Below are 24435 nucleotides of genomic sequence, written 5' to 3'. Positions count from 1 at the left end.
TTTATAGCAGAAGAGTGTTTAATATTACTTATGCACAATTGGCGGTTATATGTCGGGTGTAATAATTTCGCGAGGGCGCAGCCCGAGTGAAATTATTTGTACAAGATATTACCGCCTGAGTGTATAAATAGTGTTAAAACACGGTTTTGCTATAAGTTATTTCGATTCTAATAATATCATGCTCTTTATCTAAAACAGTAGATAAAATATAGTAGCGCTCTTTCTTGGTTGCAACAAAAACATTGACATCACCGCACGTTAATGTGACATCATTCTAGCATAAGCGTGTTTGAACAGAGATAAGCATATTAGACTTTGTAATCAAGTATTGGTTTACGTAGTTTAAAACGATGGGAAAAATAGTTTTTCAAATAATATTTAGCATATGAAACTTTTCGTAAGTCGGGGGAGAGGCTAGCTGTCCATGTTAATTCAAGGGAGGTTACGCAGAGTGGTGTCACTGAGTAAACAGTGTCGATTGCGTTATTACGATATTTGCTTATTTTCTGCTTTATTTTGTCACGGATTTGGTTTGAATTTTGTTTTAAATTTTATGGAAATACAGTGAAACACCGCTCGCTCGAGGTCGCAAGGGGATGAGCAAAATGCTCGAGTTATCCATGGTTTCGAGCGACCCAAACATTGACCAACATATGAAAAAAATTGAAGTTTGTTTATCAATTGTCATCGAGACCATTTGCAGAGGAAACGGTGATGCGTAATAATAAAACACTCGTGACATTTTCAAAAAACGTATTACAAACGTTATTTATGATAGATCGTAAATGGCACATGTGAAGAAACAGCTAAGACATTTTTTTTATTTGAAATACTGTAACCGAATTCGCAATTTTCTTCTCCAAATTAAGATCTCATAATTATCGTCTCAATTTTATGAAAAGGCTATATTTTTTCCTTTATTTGCATGCAAACAACTGTTGATTAAAATATTAAGATCTCATAATTATCTTATCGATCCCGCAGAAAAAATTAATAATTAATAACAATTTTGATCAATAAAATTTTTCTTCCACCTTACATCAATAATTAATCTCATTATCAGATCAAATATACCGACAAACAACCATGCAATTCTCACAACGTGCGAAAATTTTAAATTAACCGATACATTCTGACCGCCAAAGGTGTGAAAATTTTTGACACCTCTGCTCGAGTTTGCCATAAGCAACAAAGAGTAAATTAATACACAGGGACCAGGTGTCATGCTCGAGCGATCGAGTTATCGATGCTCAACCCAGCCATGGTAATTTCACATAGAAAATAGAAGGAAATCGGCCGGGACCACATGAATTGCTCGAGCGAGCCCGGGTGCTCGAGTCATCGATGCTCGAGCGAGCGGTGTTTCACTGTATTGAAATCGGAACCGGTTCTTTACGAAACGGTATATACCGGTACTTTCTGAAGTGATTATTCGGTACTGTAACGATACCGGGTACCGGTGTCCAACCCTACAGTCAGCAAGAAGTAAACCATTAGCCTAATGCATTTTCAGGTCCTCTAAATATGCATTTTCAGGTCCTTAAATTGTTTATGCATTAGTCAGTTATTTTAGATTGCTTGAGGAGATGTTGAAAAGTGTTACATGTGGCCAGATGGGATGCTGTTTTGAGTATGTTGGACAGATGTTGTTGATGTGAAGCTTACACATTATGCCTCCTTGGAGTCGGTTGGGAGACATTATGGAAAAGAATGTCTTATGATTGCCCATTCACCTAACACTTCATTTTGAAGTCCAGCTTTGGGTGTTGAATTCTTTTTTAGTCTAAAATAATTCCCAGTAGGTATACATAACTAAAGTTTTACTCCACCAGAAGAGCTGGCCCTTTATTACCTAGTTTAAACTGCCAGTCTGTAGGTTTTGAGTATAAACAATTGGAGACTTGCACTACTGATTGGACCAAGGTTATTTATCTTCAGTGGTGGTTCCATGAAGGAAAGATGTCAATATCCTTAGTTTGTTTCAGTGATCATAATGCTACCGAAATAGTCTGAAATCTAGATAATCTTTTTATTATTTTTTAATCATTTCTTTCATATATTCTGGTCGATCTTTCTTGGCTCTGATTATCCAGTGTTTTGAGAAGAAAAGGGACATAATTATACAAAATTTGAATAGCCTTAGGAGTTATCTCCTGTGAACAAAACACTGACTCAGGGTCTGAACACAAACTATCTGAAATCCTGTTCTTTAGGTACTGAAAATCTTCTTTCAAAAATAACACAAGAGGCTTAATGTCAGTCTGGGCACTTCTGTTGACTGCTATAAACCAGATTAGTGGATTGGAATAGCACACTCCTGTATGTAAGGATCTGTGATGTCACCTATAATGTCTGCTATCTAAAAATAGCACCGGACTCAATTTGCGGACAAACAATCAGTGCATTCATTGTACAACAGCATAAGTAAACCATAGATTTTGCATTTTATTTGTTATTTTTGATCAGGTTTCTAGCCTACACAACGCAAACAAATGATTTTTTCCACTTTTAATGTCAATAAACTAGCCGAGAAACTATTTTTTTATGTTAGGAATAACATAACGCTTTTTCTTCAATGTATGAAAGGACGATGTTAATGAATGGTTGATGTTATTATATCATTCTGTTCATTTTGTGACACTTTCAGTTTTAAAAAAGAATATTTAGAAAAAATGTATTTATGCCAAATGGAAAGCGTTAATATTTAAAACAAAATGTATTTACAGAACAGAAAAAATCAAAGTTGTTCTTCTTGGTTACCGTCATACATTAAAAGTACATTTTTTTTTCAAAAAGAAATCTTCGGTAAGTGTTTATAAATTTAAAAGATCCACTTGTGAATGTAAAAGGAAATCTTATGATCGCATAATTTAAATTTATTGGATGAACAAGATGTATATTTTAAAGTAAACTCATACACATTGTTATTTTCTGCCACATATCTAGTTATTCGTTGAAACAATTAACACCTCTGTGATATATATATATGTTGTGTTTTATTACAAATGACCACTTAGTGTGACATGTAGATATCTGACTTCTGGTAGTAATATTTAGCTGTTATATAATAAAACATGTTGCTAATCTAATGCAACCCATTTATTTTCTACCAAACCATGCATATATGTATTTTAATAAGGAAATGTTTGACGGACACTGACCACAGCTGACATCTGGGATCATCATCAAGTTTGTGTCTTGTGTTGTGTGAATCAGTTGTTTAAAAATGAAATACATGTAGTTATTGTAGTTATGATTTTAATTGTACTGATACATTCTTTTGAACGTCATGAATCAAAATGATTTAGCATTAAAAGTTTTAACCACAAGTGCCCTTCGGTGTGTCGCATTCGAAAATATTGTAATTTTTTATTAAGACTGTAGACCGTTCTTTATTGCAGAATATGGGGTAATGTGCATGCAGCATGCTTTTAAACAGTGCTCTGTTTTTTTGGGGTTTTTTTGTTTGTTTTTTTTTTGTTTTTTTGTTTTTTTTGCTTAGTCGGCCCGTTTTGAATCGCCTTGTTAAAATTATATGTCTGTATATTTGGTATATTCCTTACATTTCCAATATATTTCTTTAATTAGTTATTTTTTCATCTCTTTTATTTATTCTGTTAACACGTGCGACAATTTTATACATGTTACTTTTTTAATTCCCTTCGAAGTTTACTGAGACAGTTAATGATTCGTTATATATAGAAAACGCTCCCTTGTCCGCAATGCGCGCATTGCATTATGGTATAACTACTTTATATTCTATTTATAGAACACAGGAGTGTGCTATATAGGGGAAATTTGAAATATAGAATTTAAACCTTATTGTGGTTTTTGATTTTGTCCAACAAAACAAAGTAGACCTAGCTGCTCCTAAACTGTTAAAATTGGAGAAAAAGAATTTACTATCCCATTCAATAAAGGCACATTAAAAATCGTAACAATGCAAAAAATTTACGGTATGAGAGAATATGAAAGAAAGCTGTTAATCTGAAATCAAACTGAAGATCGTTATCTATGTATATATATATAGAGAGAGGAAGGGTTGTACAGGGATAGTGGCTGGCGAGAGAAAAACGGTATTTCAGCAACAGTGAGTCATTCCTCACAAACTTGAGGGATTGGAAAAGTGCACTCTCTGAGAAGCATTTTAAAACATATGTGAGAGTGTCTGGTTTCTTTGTTATGAATTTTATGCAGTCAGCATATCATTACATATCTCAGAAAGCGTGCTCACTAATAAATTGGACTTAGTACTGGAAGCGAACTGATTTACCGGATTAACAAGGTGAAAAAATATTTCTAATTTAGTTTTGATAGTGAAGAATAGTAACTTTTTTGTATTAACTATTATACAGACTGTTTATATTTTTTTTCACTTACATAATTTTTTTTCTTTTATCTTAACAACTTTATGTGAATATTATTTTAGTGTTTAAGCATTAGATGTGTTTAGTAAATTCACAGGTATGACAGACTGTGATAATGAATGAAGGTATAGCTGAATGAGCCCTTTGTGTTGTTACTAAATGATTAAACTGAATAATTCAAATGGTATTTACTGTAAACTGGGGACATCTAGTAGGTTAATTACTTCGTGGCTGTGATTATACAGTAAAACCTGTCTTAGTGGCCGCCTGTATTAAACAGTCACATGCCTTTAGCAGCCAGTCAACTTACTTCCCAAATTTACTTCCTTTTCTTATTGCAACTTGTCTTTAGCAACCACCTACCTGAAGCAACCAGATTGTGTTGCTACCTTATGTGGCTGCTTAATAAAGGTTTCACTGAATAAAATTAGGAAAAAAATACAAATTACAAGATTGGAACTTTCCAGATAATGTTGTTCATATACTAGATGTCTAAAGTCATGTGTCCTGCACTTATTGTTCATATTGGGAAGTTGTCATTAACTTGTTGAGAATTAGGTAATTTAATTGGTAGCACTGGTTTGTGTTATTGAAATACAATTAAAATCCAGATCAAACAAAGAATTGCATGGATTATGATAAAATAGACTTCAACATGCGAAAATACTTAACTTTAACAAAAATAGTTCATCTTTCGAAAATATATCACTATGAAAATACTTCACTTTACGTAAAAAAAATTCTTTCCAAAAAAGAATTAAAAACTATACACTCATAAAAAATCTAAAAAAAAATCTTCACTTTCATGAAAATACTTTAATATGTGAAAATACTTCACTTTACAAAAATACTTCTATTTACAGTCTTTCTTTGTGTCTGTGTTATTAATAAGGAAGAGATAGTTATCATAATTATCTCCTATCATTTTACTGATTTTTGTGTGTTAGATGTTGGTGTTACTCATCTGCTAGAATCATTCAAGTAAAACTTTCTCATTGATGACTCAGCAGTTTTGTGTTGAGGAGTTGCAGAAACTGGTTAAAGGGGACTGGCAGTACAGTCACTGTATAATTGTCTTATATATTAGAGTTGTTATCTTATATTCATTTATTATTTATTCTGTATACTTATTTATTATTCAGATTTTCGTTATAGTATATTGATTAAATTGTGTATAGCTTATTTGTGATTGTAAGACAGTAACTATTGGACTTTGAATCAAATATGGATGTTACTATGAACGGATATGTAAGTAGCTTGTAAGATAATTATTTAGATTTTCATTTTCAAGTTGTATATTGTTTAATATTTCTTTTACCACTTTATAGATAAATTTTTTGATTGGAAATTTAATTTTGCAAGTATCTTTGCATATTATTGTTGTTTTTTTTATTGTTTAGAAATGACAAAGCTTTTGAAGTACCACCCCAACTACCGTCACAGATAATACGTTTTAAATAGGTTTTGGGGTATAGCCTTTGTGGAACGGGAGAGGGGGGGGGGGGGGGGGGGGGGGGGTTAGGAAATTATAATTTTTCTGTAAGGACTTACAATGTACAAGGCTAAGTAAGTATGAATGAATTAAAAGTATTGAAATCTATGAAAGTTACTGTCGGGTCAGTATTGCCCAGACCAGCTGTAAATTCCACCAGAAACATTGTATGGTGCATGTAAATATCTAGTTAGTGCAGTGAAAAATTAGGAAAAAATAAATAAACAGACATAAATAATGGGAGCATTCTTTTCATCATGAAAGCAGTCTGGAATGTTGCAACCAATCAACATCAAGATAGAGGAGAAAGATAGTGATCTAAATGCTCTGAAGGTGAAGTAGCATATTAAGAGTTGTCTCCCCTGAGGCAATGTGTCTGCTTCCTACTGATCAATATTATTTGCACCAAAATGAAGGAAGATTATAGCGATTTTTTTTTTTTATCATTTTGAAGATTTATTGTAATTTATATGGTCCATGAAACAGTCAATGAATCCCCTGTTCAACCTAGCTAACCCATGTTTAAAATGTTAATTATTACCATCCTTGAACTGTTCTGTAAAAAATCAGTTTCTGTGAATGAGTTACTCATAATGAGAAATATATTAATAAGAATTCTCACCAAAGCCTGGGAGGTGTTATTGGAATATGTGGAATTTCATGTATTTTTCTGAAAGAGTTTACAGTAATAATTAGGCGTAAAAAAACTGTTTGTTTCCGGTATCCCGACCTACTCTAAATTTTTGGCCCGACTCTAAATGTTTTTATGGCCTTGGAGAACATTTTTTTCAACTTTTTGACAAAAAGTTGCAAAACTGCGCTTTTTATGCTTTAAACATGGACAGTGATGTTATAAATCAACTTACTGATGCTCTAGAGGCATAACCCCCCTATATGTATTCATTTTTTGACACAAAAATAATTTCCGAGAAGTCTCCCTTAATAAAAAAAAAATTAAAAAAAAAAAGTTTTTCCGACCTACTTACCCTAATTTTTTTGAGCATGTTACCGGAAACAAAGAATCTTTTTTTAGGCCTTAAGGATGGTTGCAAAGGCACTGGCCGACTCAATCCTGTCCAGCATGATATGTCTCCCTTAATCTCACACTGCTCACAGTATTGTCAAGACAGCTTCCCTCACTCCATTCTAACCTGCCTCAGACTGTATCATTTTGGACATCAGAAATGAATGAAAGAATCTTGCTCCTCCATAAAAATATTACATTATAAGCATGTGAAAGTTTAACGAGCAGAATGTTCACAGAATATATTTCCCAGCTTTGCTGGAGTTCCTGGTATGTTATCTCCAGTCTGAGATATGATCATGATTCATGCAGCCAGTTATGCAGATTGAAACTCATGTTCATGAGATGTAGAATTCTGTAGGGATAAATAGAGAATTTCTTCAGCTCCTGATAAATATAGATAAGATGGAACCAATTCTTGCTGAGAGAAACAGAATTTTACATAAAAAATGTACACACATATTTTCTCTAAATGGTACCGTGAAAATCTGACATATATTAAGAACTCAGTGAGCACAAAGAAGGGTAAATGATCAGCTGGTTAAATTTTTAACAAATCAATTAATTGGAGAAAAATCTGATCAACCGCCTTCAAAGAGTCATAATGCCTTTGTTTATGATGTTGCTGCCACACTTTTGTTATGAACATGAAATATACAAATATCTTGTTAAGTCCTATTTTTTGATATTTAAACTGTCTTCTCATATATTTGTCAAAGCTATGTGTATTGAGTAATAGACTAGAAAGTTCTACTAAATCCATTGTTTTAGATCACCTCCCTTTATGGCTCTAACTTAAGTTCATGTGCAGTATTGAAAGTAGTGCTTTTCTAACCATGTAATTATGCATAACATCTATCTTGGACAACTTTTATGTGTTTTTATGATAAAATTAAAAGCCTTATTGGAATTTTAATAGGGCCACTCTGAGAACAAATAAAAACAACTTCATTTTCAATGAGGCATTTTGCCAGTACAAGTTTAAGCTAGTTTTGAAATTTTCTAGTGAGAAATTTAATTGTCTCTGGGATAAATAACAACTGTTGTGTATAGTAATTCCTATTTTGCTTGCTAGAGTAAACAAAAAAAGACATTTTACTGTATGTTATATGACCTGAAAATGTTTCAGTGACTTAAGGCAGTTAATTTTATGTCAGTCTGTCATTTTAATTACCTACTAATTATGAAAATGTGTTGATGTAACATATTTTATACTCAATTTTTCATGCATGCTGTATGAATGGAAGAAAGATTAATATTACAGTAAAGCTGTATTGACCTCTGCCATCTGGGAGAAATCACACTTGAAGACATCCTGCAATTAAACATGGCTTACTCCTTAACATTGCCATAAGTTTCAGATGTGCAAGGGAAATGAATATAATTGTAAAAATGCTTAGAACTCTTAATAAATGCTTAGGATGCTTTTCCCATTACTTGTTTGTATTAATTTCCATAAAATTGAGATCATCTGGCAATGTTTTCCTGGTAGATCTCCTGTAGTTACTGTAAATATTCTTATAAGCAACCATGTTCTACAAAAAATTGTCATTATTTCAACCTAAACTAGCAATAATAGACTTCTTTTGCTTTTTTGACCATCCCACTATTTCACATTATGTTTCTTATTACCCTTCTGTAACTTTTCGTTTTTGCCATGTACAGTATTTCAACGCTCCCACTTTGAAAAATATTCAAGACTGCAGTTTTATGATTACATTAGCTTTTACCTTTTCTATACAGCTAAAAGTTGCCGGATTCAGAGCTTTGACCTGACTGTGATTTCAGTAAAGGTCTGGGCATTAATTGGAATATTAACAATCGATAAGGACAAAATGTATACAAAATCAGAAGTGGTTTATATAAAAAACCAAATATAAACAGTGATCATCAGATCTTTTTTGCTTCAAGTTTCTTCATTACAGATCGACAGCTGTTGTAAGAGAAAACTATTTTTTAGGTGGTTTGTTGTAAATTGTTGAAAAATCTTAATATTTACAGTTTTGGTCTTTTATTTTCAGATTTCTACAGAAAATGGTATCAGTGGGAAGGTGAATTTTGAAGCAAACACAAATCCGTTATACGAATTCACTAACTCTGATAATAAGATGGAGAACGACTCGGTAAATCCCCTTTTTGAGTTGAGTAATGAACCAGTTCAAAAGGATCTTAAATCAGAACCGTCAAACTTATTGTACGAATATATGCAAAATGAAGGGAATACGAATGGACATGTGGAAGATGGTTTAACAAATGGCGGGGAACAGGACGTAGATTTATTAGGAGGTGGGGATTTAGGAGGTGAGGATACACAAAATGTAACAGAAGAAAGTGGCGATTTACTGGGAAATTCTGAACCTGTTATTAGTGATGATTTTGGTGTAAAGGAGGATGCAAATAATTTAAGTGAAACTCAACCAGGGGAAGTAATCCAGACAAGGAGTAGATCCAGTAGTGAAAGCTCTGAGCCAGAACAGGTAATTATCTCCCTTGAGCCAATAACTCTATGGTACATAATTATGTGATTTATTTCAAAATTAGCATTTAGTTTAGAACATTGTATATTGTAATGTGGTTTCAGAAAGCTATATTGTATAGTGTAAGAAATAAGTTATATCACTGTTTACTGTCAATAAATCAATATGTATGTTTATTGTACTGTAGACAGACATTATTGTTCTATATATTATATGTATAATATTGTCTTTTGATTTGGTTTAAGTCAAAAAACATTTTGGTCTTAGCATAATAGGCCATTTAAATAAACACCAGTAATTGCTTTGTATTTATTTTTTATTCCGACAGTTTAATAGATAAAGATTGCAATGTAAACTTCTTTATTCATAAAAAAATTGTATGTACCAATACCACTTCAAAACAGTACTGGGCGATTGTGGGTTTACATGTTAAAACGGAAGATATACATTACTAGAGTTTGCCATCTGTGTAAAGGGCAGCTATTTTCAACACATTAAATTTAATTGTTTAATTTTAAAGTTTTTGAATTGGAAAAAAATCTATGTAAAGGTGCTAAGTTATTGGATTTAAGGCAAAAAATGGTAGGAAACTTTATATGCTATAATGATTTTATGCAGGTATAAGGATTTTTTTGTAGTTTTAACAATTGCTGGTTAGAACTTGTACTTAAATCTAGGAAGTGTAAAATAAAATTTTGATTATTTGACCTTGTAATATGTTGTCGACTTTATTTGTTGACTGATCCGTGTAATTTTAATGTTTATTTCTATTCACAACTTAAACCAGATTTGTTTCTAGTCACAATTTAAACAAAATGGCTTCAGATTTTGGCAGATATTTTTGGATTCATTTCAGCCAGTACATTTGTCATGTGCATTTTTAAGACTGACTTCTGACTTGTACTACATGATTAAAATTTAAAGCAAAACATGACAGTTGATGATTAATTCATAAACATTTCCAATATAACAGTAATATAATTAAGGCCTTCTTTGTCTGATTTTGCAGAGTGATTTGAAGCATATTAAGAGATTATAGATTAATAGCTTATCTTCCAAATATTATGTTGTAGCATATAAATAATTTGAGTGCAATCTTGACAAAACTGCAAGTTTGATCATATTAGGTATCAGTCAGTTTTGAAAAGACATTCTGTATCTTTAAACTGTTGATGCTATTACCTAATTAATTGTAAAATGATATATGAAATATGCAGAAACAACAGACAGTAAAATCCCATGTTGTCTTAAAAAATGCATTTGACAACTGTATCATCAGGATATTTGTGTTCACTAAGTATCATTGTTGTTACATGTCAGTTCAAGTTTTAATTAAGTTTCAATGACTCTTTTCAAACACAGGATATTGAAGAAAGTGCTCAGAAGCCATCTGAGCCAGTTTCAGAACCTGAGGGAGTTCCAGAAGTGGAAACTCCTGAGCAGACAAGTGGACCAGTTGACGAAGGACCAAAGGAGAATGAAAAAGAAATCCGCCCAGTTGAAAATAATAATATTGAGGAATCTCGAGATGAAGTTGAGACAAAGACCACTCCAGAAGTATTAGATGAAGGGACCAGTGAGACGATGGCTGATACAGAGCCAGAAAAGGAGGCAGAAATGGAGGAAACAGCCAAAGACAATCAGAATGATGTCCCAGACCATGACAATGAAGCCGATGACAATCAAGAGGTAGTTGAGCCTGTTTCTGATTCTGTTGTCGAGAAAGAACCTCAGATTGAACCTGAAACTAATGAACAACTTAATGATAATATTGATGAGGTAGTAGAAGAAAGAAATAATGTTGAAGAAGTGCCACCAGTAACTGATGTTCAAGAATCTTTAAAAGAACCTGAACCAGTAGAACCTATTGAGAAGGAAGTTAGTCAGGAAGTTGAAGATGTGGTACCAGCTGAACCAGAAGTAAGCAATGAGGTTGAAGAGGTAAAACCAGTTGATACAGTTGAGCCAGAAACAAATAAAGACATTGAAGAAGCAGTCACTAAAGAGCCTGAACAAGATATACCTGTAACCAGTATTGAAACACCAGTCGAAGAGGAACCTGCATCAGTTGATGCAGTGGATGTAAAAGAAGAACCACAAGATGAAAGCCAGGCAGGTCCAGAGGAGACTACCAAGATTGAAGAACCAGACGCTGAGCCAGACACTGTGGACCTAGGGGTGGGTTTGAATATGCTGCATGACTTGTATGAAGACACATATGCAACTATTTATGCATGGATCAATATTACTGTGAATTCTTATTTTATATTTTATTTCTATGGCATGGGCTGTATTGTTGAAAGGAGTTTGAAGTTTTCTGAAGTAGAAAAGTAAGGGTAAAGCTTGATTAGATCAACAATATTCTATTGTAAATTTCCAGCAGCATAAAAACTTCAAAGTCCTGACTTAGATCTGTTTAGAATATGTATGCTGTATATAAATATTACATCTGCATATATTGCATGATGGCTTTCTTGGTTCTCTTTGTATGGTATGTATGTATTTGAATGTAATAGTATTAACATACAGTTGTATACATTAAACTCTTCTGTTTCAGTCTTACTGTAGGGGAGTGAGTGGTCTTTTTAAACATTTCTTCTATGAAAGGTTCAGTCACTAACAAGCATTTTCCTAACCACTCAACATGATTATTTTTTGCACTACAAGTGTTGTTTAAATCATTTTGGAGTAATGATAGACATGATAGAGAAATTAAGTACCAGTCTGCATCAAAATAGTTACATGTACACAAAAGAATAAAAGTACTGTAGATCCATTGCAAACTGATGAAATTAGAAATCTAGTGCAGTTTATATTTTATGCAGATTTCAATGAGGAAAATGTGACTTAAATGTGTCTGTGAAGAAAATATACAAAAAATACACTAATATCATTTGAAACATCACCTTCCAGATATTATGAAAAAAGTTTGATAAAACTTATTACATCTGAGTTGGAGATTTTCATAGTAAGTGTTTAGATCATTTAATCAGTCGGAAACATGGTTGGGTCATTCGTATGTAATCCCAGCTTAATGTAAACAGTGAAATCAGTGTATCCTTTGTAAATATGCTTGGTTTTGTCAAGTGTTGTAAAAAGTCTTAATTTGATTATACAAGGAAAGTACTTATCTTGCTCTAGTGAAAATCCCTTGACACAATATTTATGTTATAAGTGCTGGCCACTGATGGGTCATCACAAATCAAGCTCGTTTTTCTAACTTTGACACATTTGAATGATACAGCTACTTAGTATTGATGATTGTTAATTTCCCTTTTCCTTTTAAGGAACTTAACTATTTTTTTCCCCTCCTACTACAGTTTATATAAGTTACATGTATGTGTTCAACATCTTGTTTGAATAACCCATGTTAGGGCAGAAAATCTACCTGGTTAACCACTGTCATAATAGAGGTGGTAAGTCCAATCTGTGGTGAGGCCATCATTCTTCTTGACAATTTAACAGACAACAGTATTGCCAGATGTAATTCCTTCCTGCACCACCTCAGAGTTGTCAGTTTCACATAAAGAACTAATCTGCATTTCGAGTGCTGTTCTTAACTAAATGTTATTTAAATATTGGCTAGCAAAAAGTAAGCAAATCTAGCCAGTGTTGCTATGAGCCTTCATGATCGCTGTCAGTATCCTTTATGGGTACCTTGGACCTCCCTCTGTCAGTAAAGAAAGTTGTCTGAGTCTGCAGTTTTTGAAGAGTCAGAAGAAAATAATTGTTCTTTAAAAAGCTAGTGAAATTCAAAGGTTTTAATTATCACATGAATGCAGCACAATGTCATCAGTTATCTTGGTCATGTCACAGCATACTGATAAAGAGGCAGTCTGTTTACTTTGAAGAAACTAGGTAGGAAAAAGGTTAAAAGATACATAGGCAGCTTCTCTATTTGTTGGACATCTCTTGTCAATTATATCAACAACAATACAGCTAGTTAGCTGTAAAATTTAGATTTAAGAATGCACTTCAAATTTTGACCTTTGCAAGTGAAATTCTAGCACCAGAATCTGATTAAATTTGTATAAATGTTTAACATACACCTTTCTACATACAGACATTTTAATGTGCTAATATTTTTCATGCAACAAATAAAAACTGGATAACTTAATAATCATTTTCATAGTTGAAGTTTCATTTTTGAGCTGTGAAATTTGTGAAGCAGTCTGTATTTGCAATGTAGGAGGAGGCAGATTGGAATAGAGTGAAGTTGTGAAATCAGGGAAGCAGTCTGGACTGTACATTATGTAGTGTGAAAGGAGTCAAACAGGAATACAGTGGAATTACAAAATTAGGAAAGCAGTCTGGACTACAGTATTTGCAATGCAGAAAGTGGCAGACTAAAGTGAAGTGTGAAATTAGGGAAGTTGTCTATGTAACTTCAGTGTTGGCAATATGAAAGGAGGCAGATAAGTATTGAGTGAAGTTATGAAATAAGTGATGAGTCTGAGACAGGTTAGAACGGAGTGAGGGAAGCTGTCTGGACAATACTGTGAGCAGTGTGAGATTAAGGGAGACAGATTAACCCTTACCATGCTGGACACGATTGAGTCTGCCTTTGAGCCCAGTGCAGATCATGATCGGCCTGCACATTGGTACAGTCTGATCATGACCTGCACTGTTCGCCATTCAGTCAGTATCTCTTTGGTATGCATCCCTTTTCACAGTTAATGGCACTGTGCAAATTGAAAGATGGACAAGTTCATTGTAGAAGGTTAACTTTTAGCCTGCTGGTGGCAAGTGATTCTGCCTTTGTGACCAGTGCAGGCTGATCATGGTCTGAACTGTTTGCTATTCATTTAGTAAATTTTCACTGAACACCCCTTCGAATAATAAATGGTATTGCCCTAACTGAATGATGGACCAGTCCATTTTAGAAATTTAGCTGCATCTCTTGACAAGGGGAAATAGAAAATAACAGTTACTCTTCTATAATATGCAGAGTTGTTTGCCTTGATTGTTTTATTTCACCATTAACTGACCATTAAGATATCAACAATCTATAGGGGGTTATCTATGATTGTATCTTGACAGCTATGACAGACTTTACAGCAAGACATGTTACAAAAATGCACTGTTTTGTCTGTATTTAATCAACAATATGCAACATAGTAAAAATATCAGATTGACATTTGAATTGTCTAAATGATATGTTATATAATGTGATATAGATACACAAAGTTACTTTCAAAAGAAGATCCTTTCATTTCAGATGCAATTAATATTTAAACCTTCCTGATGCAAGTTTTTGCGTGTTTACATATTTGAATTTATGTTTAATATTTGAATTCTGGGACAGCAATAAACAGAAGTAACTTTGAAAGTAGAATTTTTATAGGTGACATTTTCTGCACTTAATAGCCTATACTTCTTGGGGGAAGTCAAAGTTAAGCCTTATATTAAATCCATGTCAAATTGAAAGTGTTGAAAAATTATAATAAGTAAACCAAGTGAAAAATATTATGGTTAAATATTTGTACTACGAGCTTTGAAAATGAATTAGATGTTTGAATGTAGCCAGTCGTTTATATTAATGGCTTTAGATATATTATACCACAGGCTACAAGGACGAAAATTTTTCATGGATGGAGAACCTCTCGTTATTAGATAATTGAAGTGTGTAGTAACAAATGCAATATGTTTTAAGGTAACTTTGCTGTTATAGCCTGTTATTACCTAAATTAGGAAAGTGTTAAATTGCTTGAATAGTTTAGGGAGTTTGAAGACGAAGAGGAAATAGATTAGTGGACCATTAAAGTGTGCTATCTAGACGAATAATTGAGACATGTGAGATACCAGTGGATTAATGCTGTTGATTAACGAAGAATGTTTTATCAGTTTGGAGTAAACCTATGTATATACAATCATGTACTTGGTATCAGTAGGGTAATTGTATCTAATGCATATCTAGTTGCAAACAGGGCATTTATTGAAGGCATTAGAGAGATTTACTAAACTATTAAATGAAGATTATGCCTCTTGAATCATTAAACAGTTCTGATAATCGTATCATTGATAATGATTCACCTGTTGTATCGGAAGTTGAACTTGGAATTGCTAAGCTGAATAGGGTGTCCCATCATGAGTACCTGAGATGTGCAAAATACGTAAATCCTTTAGTGCGTCAACTCTCTGCGCCAGGCACTCCATCTGCCATTGAATCTCCAGCCATTTATAACCGGAATAGTCTGATTATTCTAGATCCGGAAATTGTAGAGAGTGATACAGAGCAGGATGTGTACGAGTCAGAACTAGAAAGTAGTCTTGAGAACGCTCTTGAACTAGATGGAATGGATGAGTCAGATACAACCCTTTCTGACAAAGATGATAGAAATGACAGTGACAAAGATGATAATTTGAGCGGCAGCATGTCCAGTATAAAAGGTGAAATAGAAGATGGCAAAAGTAGAAGTTATGAGACAAGTAAAGAAAATGATGTTAAGACCAAAGAAACTGAAACTTACAGTGATGAAAAATATGAAGAAATAAATCGTAATGAAGCCATAGTTAAATATATAGAAGATACGAAAGAAGAGAGGTTAAGATCAGAAGTACAACTTCCTGAAATTGAAGATAAGTTAATTCTGAAAACTGCAAATGGCAAAGAAGTTGTATTTAACACTGTAAAAGCTGAGGAAAGAGAAGAAAAGTTGAGTTCAGAATTAGAACTTCTTAAAACTGAAGATATAGAATCGGATATTTTACAAGCTTCTTTACAAGGAAATACTGAATCAGTTAGTAGTGATCGGAATATGACATTATATGTAAAAGAAAGTAGCTGTGATAAACCATTTGCTCATATGTGTGGCACAGATGCTCAAAATTTAACAGATAAAACTGATATAACTAAAACAGTTACAGTATCTGCTGATTCTGATTCAGAAACTGTTAACTCAGTTGCTCAGATGAAAACTTCAAGTGGTAATTTGGAGGAGGTAAATAACATATTTTTGTTATTTAATTTTTTATTGGTCACTTTCATAAAATGTGACAATTGCATGATTTTAATTGTATACTTTACATAAATGATGCAGACTGCTCCATAATTTCCCCAGTCAATCTTGCCGATTCAGCTGGTGAATATCAAGACTTTTCTCAAAACTCATTAAACTCATTTACATCATCATACCAATGTGTGTTATGTTTACAAATTATTATCCAATTTATTAATTAATGGTGACTTGTTGTCTTCTATATGATGCTAAATTATCATAAATGATGTATTAGCTAGTGCACAAAAAACAGGTTATGGATTTTTTTTAGTTATATACTCTACAGTGTATAGATATAACAGTAACATGTACTTATCTCCCTTTATTCATAAAATTCTTGATCTGTATAAATATAGTATATATTAGTAAGCAGTTAAGCATGTTGTTTATAATTTGGAATGTTGATTGATATGATTTGATTTCTTATTTTTACATGCTTTGATATTACAGTAGTATTAATCGTATGCATTTTTCTTTGAAGGTGAATTTTGCAGTTTATTAATTTATTTTTATCCCCTAACTTTTGCATTATGTTTTATTATATAATTGATATGTTATAATGTTAAATGACCAGGTTACTACATACAAATCAACAAGTTTTCTGATTCTAAGTCCAAGCTCGGAACGCTCGGTTGTGGAAAGTTTTGGTAGATTACGAGAGGTAAAATGTGTGTTGTCTGGTTCCCAGTTTCTACATATCATTGCTTACGAAAATAGAAAATATTAGACAGGAGACCGAGCAAGTTTCTTTTAGACCATATTTCTCAGTGGGTGTTGGACATGCACCTCAGATTGAATTGTCCAATGTCAGAGATACAAGGATGAAAATTAATCATCTTTTAAAGATTAGCAATTCTTTTACTGCTAGATTTCATAATTTTCACTGTTGCAGAATGACATTGACCTAGTTTAAACTAACTCGTATTTCAGTTGTGATGAAAGCTTAAAGCTGATTTAAACACTTCCAGGAAAAACTAGTACTGGTGTCCTATGAGAAAGTGTAGTTGTAACCCCATTCAGACTTTAACCAATGACCTCCCGTTTGAGCAGCCTACACCCTAACCACTAGGTCAGTGCTCCCCAATATACTCTTGAAATGCAAAAGAATATGAATTATAAATAATTGGAATGCTTTCCAAAATATACTTCAGTAAAGATATAGAAGTTGTAATAAATACCTACAAAAACATAGAGATATGCTCTATCCTGTATTAAAATGTGAAAGAAATGAATTATTTAACATTTCTCCCAAGATTAACACATTGTAATATCATGATGTTACATGTGAGTTGCCAAATATGCATGGTATTTTGAAGATGAAACAGGACTTGAATTAGAAAGAAAACAAATATGTTTGTTTAACATGACTGTTTACTGGTGAATGCCAGACTCACGGCTGCACCACTTTTGAAAATAATGTATCTGATGTAATCCCTCGGTGAAGAAAGAAAAACAAATATCTGCTTTAAACTTCAGAGAAATGAAGTGAAAAGTTTCTAATAATACCTGGGTTTAAATTTACTTCATAATATAGTAAGCAGTGATGTGTATGAAAGGGAGCCAACTCTTGTAATACCTGATCACTTGATTATCACAGAAGAGTTATCCAGAAATGTGTGAATAATGTTCACAATGTTAATCACAAATAATTATGCTATATTATATGATAACTATAATACCTGTGATAGTTATAATACCTGTATGAACTGGTTATTATGGTAACATTATTTATACACTTAATATATGATAATACAGAGACATAGTATACTTGAGCCAGAAGACTCCTGTGAAGTATTAAAATTAAAATTAAAAACATAATAATTATGTAAAAGATTAATGCTTGTTCAAGAAGGAGTTACTGTATTTTTGCCAGTTTGGAATGCTTCTGTTTTATACTGTGTATGTCCCAGCAAAATTTGAGTAAATTGGGCAAAATGATCTTTGCATGTCCATCTTACGGAATGTGGTGCAGCAAGTTCATTGTCCTGCAGAGTTTGACAATAGGGTAGACAAGATTTTAGAATTAAGAAAAATTACACCAGTTCATATCAGTTCATGAAAGTTTTGCTGTCTGCTGTTTTTAAGTGTAAATTTAAGTACATCTAGCCAACGGATCGATTAAAATGTTTTCTTGTTTGCCAAACAGACAAAAATAACAAACTAGCAAAAATGAAAGAAACTGTAACATGAAGTTGATATTAATCTTTGATTTATGGAAGTTGTAAATAAGCCGTCCTCAAATTCTTTCTTAGTTTACAAGTTCAATCCAAATTCCAACAGAAAAAACAGATATTTAAAAAACCCATTGAAAATGAGAGTACAGTAGCTTTACTATTTGTGTTGTTTTGTACTGTATGTATTCACTCATAAGTCGTATAATGAACTGTGACATTATATTGGTATAGGATATTTGTTTTACTTGAACTTTAAAATTATTATAATGAGTAATTATCTATAGAATTTTAAAACATCTCGGGGTGGTCTAAAGAAAGTTACACTACTACAAAAGTGAAAGACTATGAACAATTTTTAGCTCAACTTTTCGAAGAAAAAGTAGAGCTTTTGGACTTGCCCCTGGCGTCAGCATCGGCATCGGCATCGCCATCGCCAAAGCTTAAGTTTTGATAAAGTAAAATATCTCTGTTACTATCAAAGCTATTGACTTGAAACTTAAAATACTTATTTACTATCAAAGTCTACACCAGGAAAAACAATCCCCATAATTCTATTTTGAATTGTGACAGAGTTATGCCCCTTTTTAACTTAGATTTTTTTGTTAAAGTTTTATGAAGTTTTACTGAGAGAAAAGTTGAGCACGCTGTCTTATGGACAGCACTTGTTTTGTTTGTTTGTTTTGGGTTTAACGCCGTTTTTCAACAGTATTTCAGTCATGTAACGGCGGGCAGTTAACCTAACCAGTGTTCCTGGATTCTGTACCAGTACAAACCTGTTCTCCGCAAGTAACTGCCAACTTCCCCACATGAATCAGAGGTGGAGGACTAATGATATCAGACACAATGTCGTTTATCAAATAGTCACGGAGAACATACGCCCCGCCCGAGGATCAAACTCGCGACCCCGAGATCCGTAGACCAACGCTCTTACCTATTGAGCTAAGCGGGCGGGCTGGACAGCTCTTGTTTATATATTTCTAATTGAGAAAATGCAATTTCATCTGTTTTACTTTAATTGGCATTATTTTTGGCAATATTTTGTTATACACAGAAAAATACAGTACTGTTTCTCTGTTATGACACTGGGTTATTATCTTTATAATATGTTGACTTATGAGTGAAAACTTATAACCATTAACATGTCTGTGTTTTACCTGTAAATTACCTCTGCACTAAACTATAATTTCATAATAAATATTTTATGCCAACAGCAATATAAATATACAACGTTCATGTATAATTAAAAGAGGTTCCTGAGAATTAAGATGTTGCTGCCAAGCTTCTTGTCTTAAGACAAAATTATGTTAGCTATATAATGCATGTATGCATGCTGTGTTTATGTATTGTGTAATGTGGAATATTAATTAATATCTGTATTGTTTCTTATAAATCAAGCACACTGAATATGCCTCGCTCTGAAGGAAGCTACATGTTTCCTATTTTATAACAGTACTAAGAAGAAGTCTTCTTGCCAAATCCTTTGTTTCATATTTGCATAGGTTTAATGTTTTTTTAGAGAAAGCTGTGTCCAGTTAGGTACTGCTGAAATAAAAATTCACGTTTTCTGATTGGGTACTCGCTCAAATTTGAGACCCATTGAAAGTTATATCCATTATTATAGTATTTGATATCTTGGACTAATGTTATGAAACAGGACAAGCATCTGATTGGCTGTTTCTTAAAACAGATTTATAACTGACCAATGGCAAGGGTACAGTTGATGGCTGGTCTGAAGACCCAGTTTTATAACCATGGAGCCTTGGCTCAGACCGACCATCCCAGGATCCAAACCTTTCATTAGTACACAACATGCTCAAAGGTTACAAACACATTATTTGCATCTGTTTCATACTTTTTGAGAAGTTCATAACTGCTTTTTGCTACTCTTGTTGCCAACTTGAAAACTTTTGGAATCACATTCCATACCACAAGCAAACAAACAAACAAAATGTCTCATAGTCATGTGTACTAGATGCAGACATTGGTGATTCATTACCCTGCCCAGAAATCTTGTTGTTGCAGTTGGAAATGTTCAAGAATTCTACAGGTACCAAAAGTACATTATCTTTGAGTGAAAGAAAACAATAAGATTGACAGGTGGTATATGTTTGTAAAGTTCAGCTATCATGTTGGATAGGAATCAACATGTTCACAGATAGATGTCTGAGCAATACATTGCAGATAAAACCTTTCCTTCAGTAGGTGAAATAACAGGGAACAACATCTGAAAATTAATGAAATTCCTGTTCTGAAATGCTTTTCCTGTACTGTGTGATAAGAATGTTGGACACAATTGGGCATTTAGCACTTTACTTTTCTTCTAACCTTAATTATGAATGTCCCTGGTAGTTCAGCCGGTCAAATACCTACCATCTTGCATTTAATTGACACAGTCAAACTTACATTTCCCCTCTAGTCGAGACCTGTTTCTTCAGAGGTTAAAGTTCAAGGTCACTATTTCTACCTATGGCAGTAACCCAGTCAGAGTGGCAGCAAAGGGAAATAATTGCTTACAGCATTAATGTCTAGTCCAGTATATCCTGTGCTATTATTAGTAGTGTCTGTGCAGTCTTTGCAGGATTGTTCTAATGGCAGTTGTTTCTTTGTCGTCATATATGTCAGTTAACAATGTTTTTTAATGTGTTTACATTATCTATAGGTGGGGTGGTCTCTCAGTTGATAGTTTTAAAATGTTTACTGAACTGCATTTTACCTTTTCCATGTTCTTAAATAGTATTTAATGTTCTTACTTAAAAGTTTCGCAGAAATAGCAATAAAGGAGTTGTTCATAAGACAAAACATCAATTAGTTGACATGCTTTTTCTGAGCATTATGATTGGAAACAATATTGACAGTTAAAAGGAGTCATAAAATTGTAAACATAAAACATTATGACTTCCTGCTTTACTGAAATTCAAATTATTGTGTAACTTCAGCAGCATTATACAGTATCTCTCCAAAACCTACCTTATTCTTTGTTTGCAGCAAAATCTCAATACACTAACTGGAAGAATAAAAAAATCAGTCTGATTGTGTATATTCTTTACTGTCTTCTGATGAATATACCTGATGTTAAGTGATTGTAATATACCTCATCTTCCGTGTTTGATTTTGTCAGAAATTGTGTGGGTTCCAGCAGAGGCATATTTCTGTTATTCATCTTATCCTTGATATGCTTTATTGTTTATTAATTGGATAGTTGGTGATTGAAACTTCACATAATTTAGATGTTTAGAATCTTTGAAATATTTATGCAACTTGAAGGATTATTGAAAATTTTTAGTATAACATACTCTTAAGAGAAAAGGAGCTTTAGAATAGCTCTTCATAGAAGGAGGTTTAGAATTCCTTGAAAATATATCGGTAAGGTGGGTGTTTAAGTGATTAGAAAAACAGGAAAGATAGCATCATAAACATAGAAAGTGTGAAGAAGCAGATATTGATGATACTGATGAAAATTTAATAGTTGTTAAAGATATTTGGGCATATTATAATGTCGGGTTTCGCAAAATTTGGCTTAAAACCTGCACAGAAAAGGACTAACATATCTGGTCTTTCTCCCAAAAAACAGGAAGAAGATGCTGTGGCAGTGGAACAGAAGACAGCAACAACAGATGGTAAGTCTTTTCACCTTTTCTAATGGGCATATTTAAACATTTTTAAAGTGTAATGAGAAATTTAGAAATACTTTCATACCTCACTCTGAAGAAGAGGCGTTAAAATTGTTTTACTCATGTAAGTTTGTCTGTCTGTCATTCTGCCAGTAGACGGCCCATTCGGTTTCGAATCTATTCTTGAGAGTTTCAGTCTACAGTGGTCAAACTTCTTTGAGTGATTGTGAAAGTTAAGGTTGCTTCATACATGGGACTGAAAATCACACACTTGATATCTCTGACAGGTTATTTTGGGGCACATAAGATTTTTAGGAACATCAAAGCCTCATAAAGATTCATTTGTGAAAATCCTACACGAATGTGCTTATGAGGTCATCAGTAAAGTCTGATAAAAATGTGTAATACATGTAGAATGACATCAGATTAGCAGTATATCTAAAAGTATTAAAGTTGTAATTTTCATAAATAAGAAAAAAGGACTTGTGATCTATAGTAACACTTAACAAATTTCATCAAACAGAAATTTTAAATTACTTTTTATTGTAGTAGTGCAGTTTCCTGTTGAGAAGTTGCAGATACATAATAGAGTTGTTGGAAGTTTTTAAGTGTGTTGGAACTGAGACAAGTTTTCTAATGATTTATTTTGTTTGAGAGAGAGAAAGAGAGAGAAAAAATTGAGATAAATGGATACTGTGTTCCTGTCTATATGTGCAAACATTTTGGCATCAGGGGAAACATCTTGTTAATTAAGACTGAATGGAAACTTGATATTAACCTTTAGACTGCATGTGGCAAGTGACCAGACAAAGATCAGCCTGCACGTGTGCGGGCTGATCATGGTCTGCACTGTTCACTATTCAGTTAGTAAATTTTCAGTGAATATCCCTTCAATTAGTAAATGGTACTGCCCAAATTGAATGATAGACCAGTCCATTTTAGAAATTTAGCAGGGTAAAAGTTAATGTTTGCTGACTTCAGATTCATAAGAGTTAATTCCCTTGGTGAAATAAGTATTGAGATATCACTTGATGAGTTGATATAATGTATGAAGAAATGTTGTCTCCCTTGATTCTGGAATGGTATGAACTGTTATTTCCTGTTGTTGCAAGTTAATACCTAAGGATAATACTGTATAAATTATTGAAATAGTTTTAAAAGAGTCAAAGACCTTTTAACTGTAGTAAAAACTGATTTTATTGGAAGTTTACATTTAACCTCAATTTCCAGAAAATCTTATTGAGATGTCTTAGTGACTGAGGGACAACATCATCTTTTGAGCTTGTAAAGATGCAACAGACCATCTTGGCCAGTAGATACTGTACAATTATTTTTTTCAGAGTTGTTTCCCTTGAATGAATTTCTTTTCTTTTAGTGTTTCATTAATCTTGAATTGGGACCAATCTTATATAATAGCTGAAAATTGGAACTGACTATAAAAGCAGTTGTAAAAAGGTACATTTATAATTTATTGAAGATAACATACTTCTGGTCCGTGGATAGACTACCAATTTTGTTGTTAAATTTGTTGAAATAGACTATAGAAATTTTTAATTTGAAGTGAAGATAACATCTAAATCTGTGAGGAGTTATTCATAGTTGTTTATGATTTGATAAATATACCAATTGTTAAATGATTAATCTGATTAGATATGACATTGTTTTATAAACTACAAGGTGAAAACTAAGATAAAATGATACATAACTTGGTAACAGTTGTCAGGTGTGACTTGTGAACACTTTTGACCAAATTTGTTAATATTAGTTTATTGTTACAGATGGTTCTTAAAAAGTCATGGCATTTTCTTGCAGAATAAAGTTCCGTTACTTTTGAGATGCTAAGTTCATAATTTGTTGGGGTACAAAGGGCAGTTGAGATCAATTTTGACTCTTCGTTGGTCTTGGCCAGTTTTTGAATGATGTGGAATAAGAGTGATTCAGCAGATCATAGAGTTACATTTTGCAGGAATGTCTTAACTCTTTGTCATGGAGCCACAGTGGTCGAAGGGTCATAGTAGCAGAATCACTGACATGTCTTCTCTGTGGGGTCTAGCCCTCTCTTTATTCACATGAGGATTTCATTGAACTGGCTTGTGGAAGGGCACATGGGGACTTTCTCTGCCAGTAAAAGCTTGAAATTCACCTAAAACTATAGTTTGCAAAGATATTAAAAGGAAACTAAAGTAGATTTTGTTTTCAAGTACCTGTACAATCTGCTTGCACTATCTGTATTTGCCTATATTCAAAATGAAAAGGGTCGAAATTACAGTTTATTGTCAATAATCACGACAT

The 24435-nt window shown here is 33.1% G+C and overlaps 1 protein-coding gene across 12 annotated transcripts in view; it reads left to right on the top strand.

The window, feature by feature from the left end:
* LOC123536284 (protein P200-like) overlaps window positions 1–24435 on the top strand; it is a 132448-nt gene that overhangs the window by 45066 nt on the left and 62947 nt on the right. For 6 of the 12 annotated variants that reach the window (XM_053528114.1, XM_053528120.1, XM_053528119.1 and 3 more), the window contains exons 3-6: window positions 8905–9360; window positions 10723–11538; window positions 16933–17019; window positions 22104–22149. In XM_053528114.1, coding sequence (XP_053384089.1) covers window positions 8905–9360; window positions 10723–11538; window positions 16933–17019; window positions 22104–22149 — 1405 coding nt within the window. Of the gene's footprint in view, window positions 1–4135; window positions 4286–5483; window positions 5616–8904; window positions 9361–9779; window positions 9943–10722; window positions 11539–14383; window positions 16302–16932; window positions 17020–22103; window positions 22150–24435 lie in introns of those variants that run through there. The other 6 variants (XM_053528118.1, XM_053528117.1, XM_053528123.1 and 3 more) reach the window with 6 other exon arrangements.

The sequence above is a fragment of the Mercenaria mercenaria genome, chromosome 17 (genome assembly GCF_021730395.1).
Source record: "Mercenaria mercenaria strain notata chromosome 17, MADL_Memer_1, whole genome shotgun sequence".
Taxonomy (NCBI): Eukaryota; Metazoa; Mollusca; class Bivalvia; order Venerida; family Veneridae; genus Mercenaria; species Mercenaria mercenaria.
The sequence above is the reverse complement of the archived record's forward strand: the minus strand, read 5'-3'. Positions and strand labels throughout refer to the sequence as shown.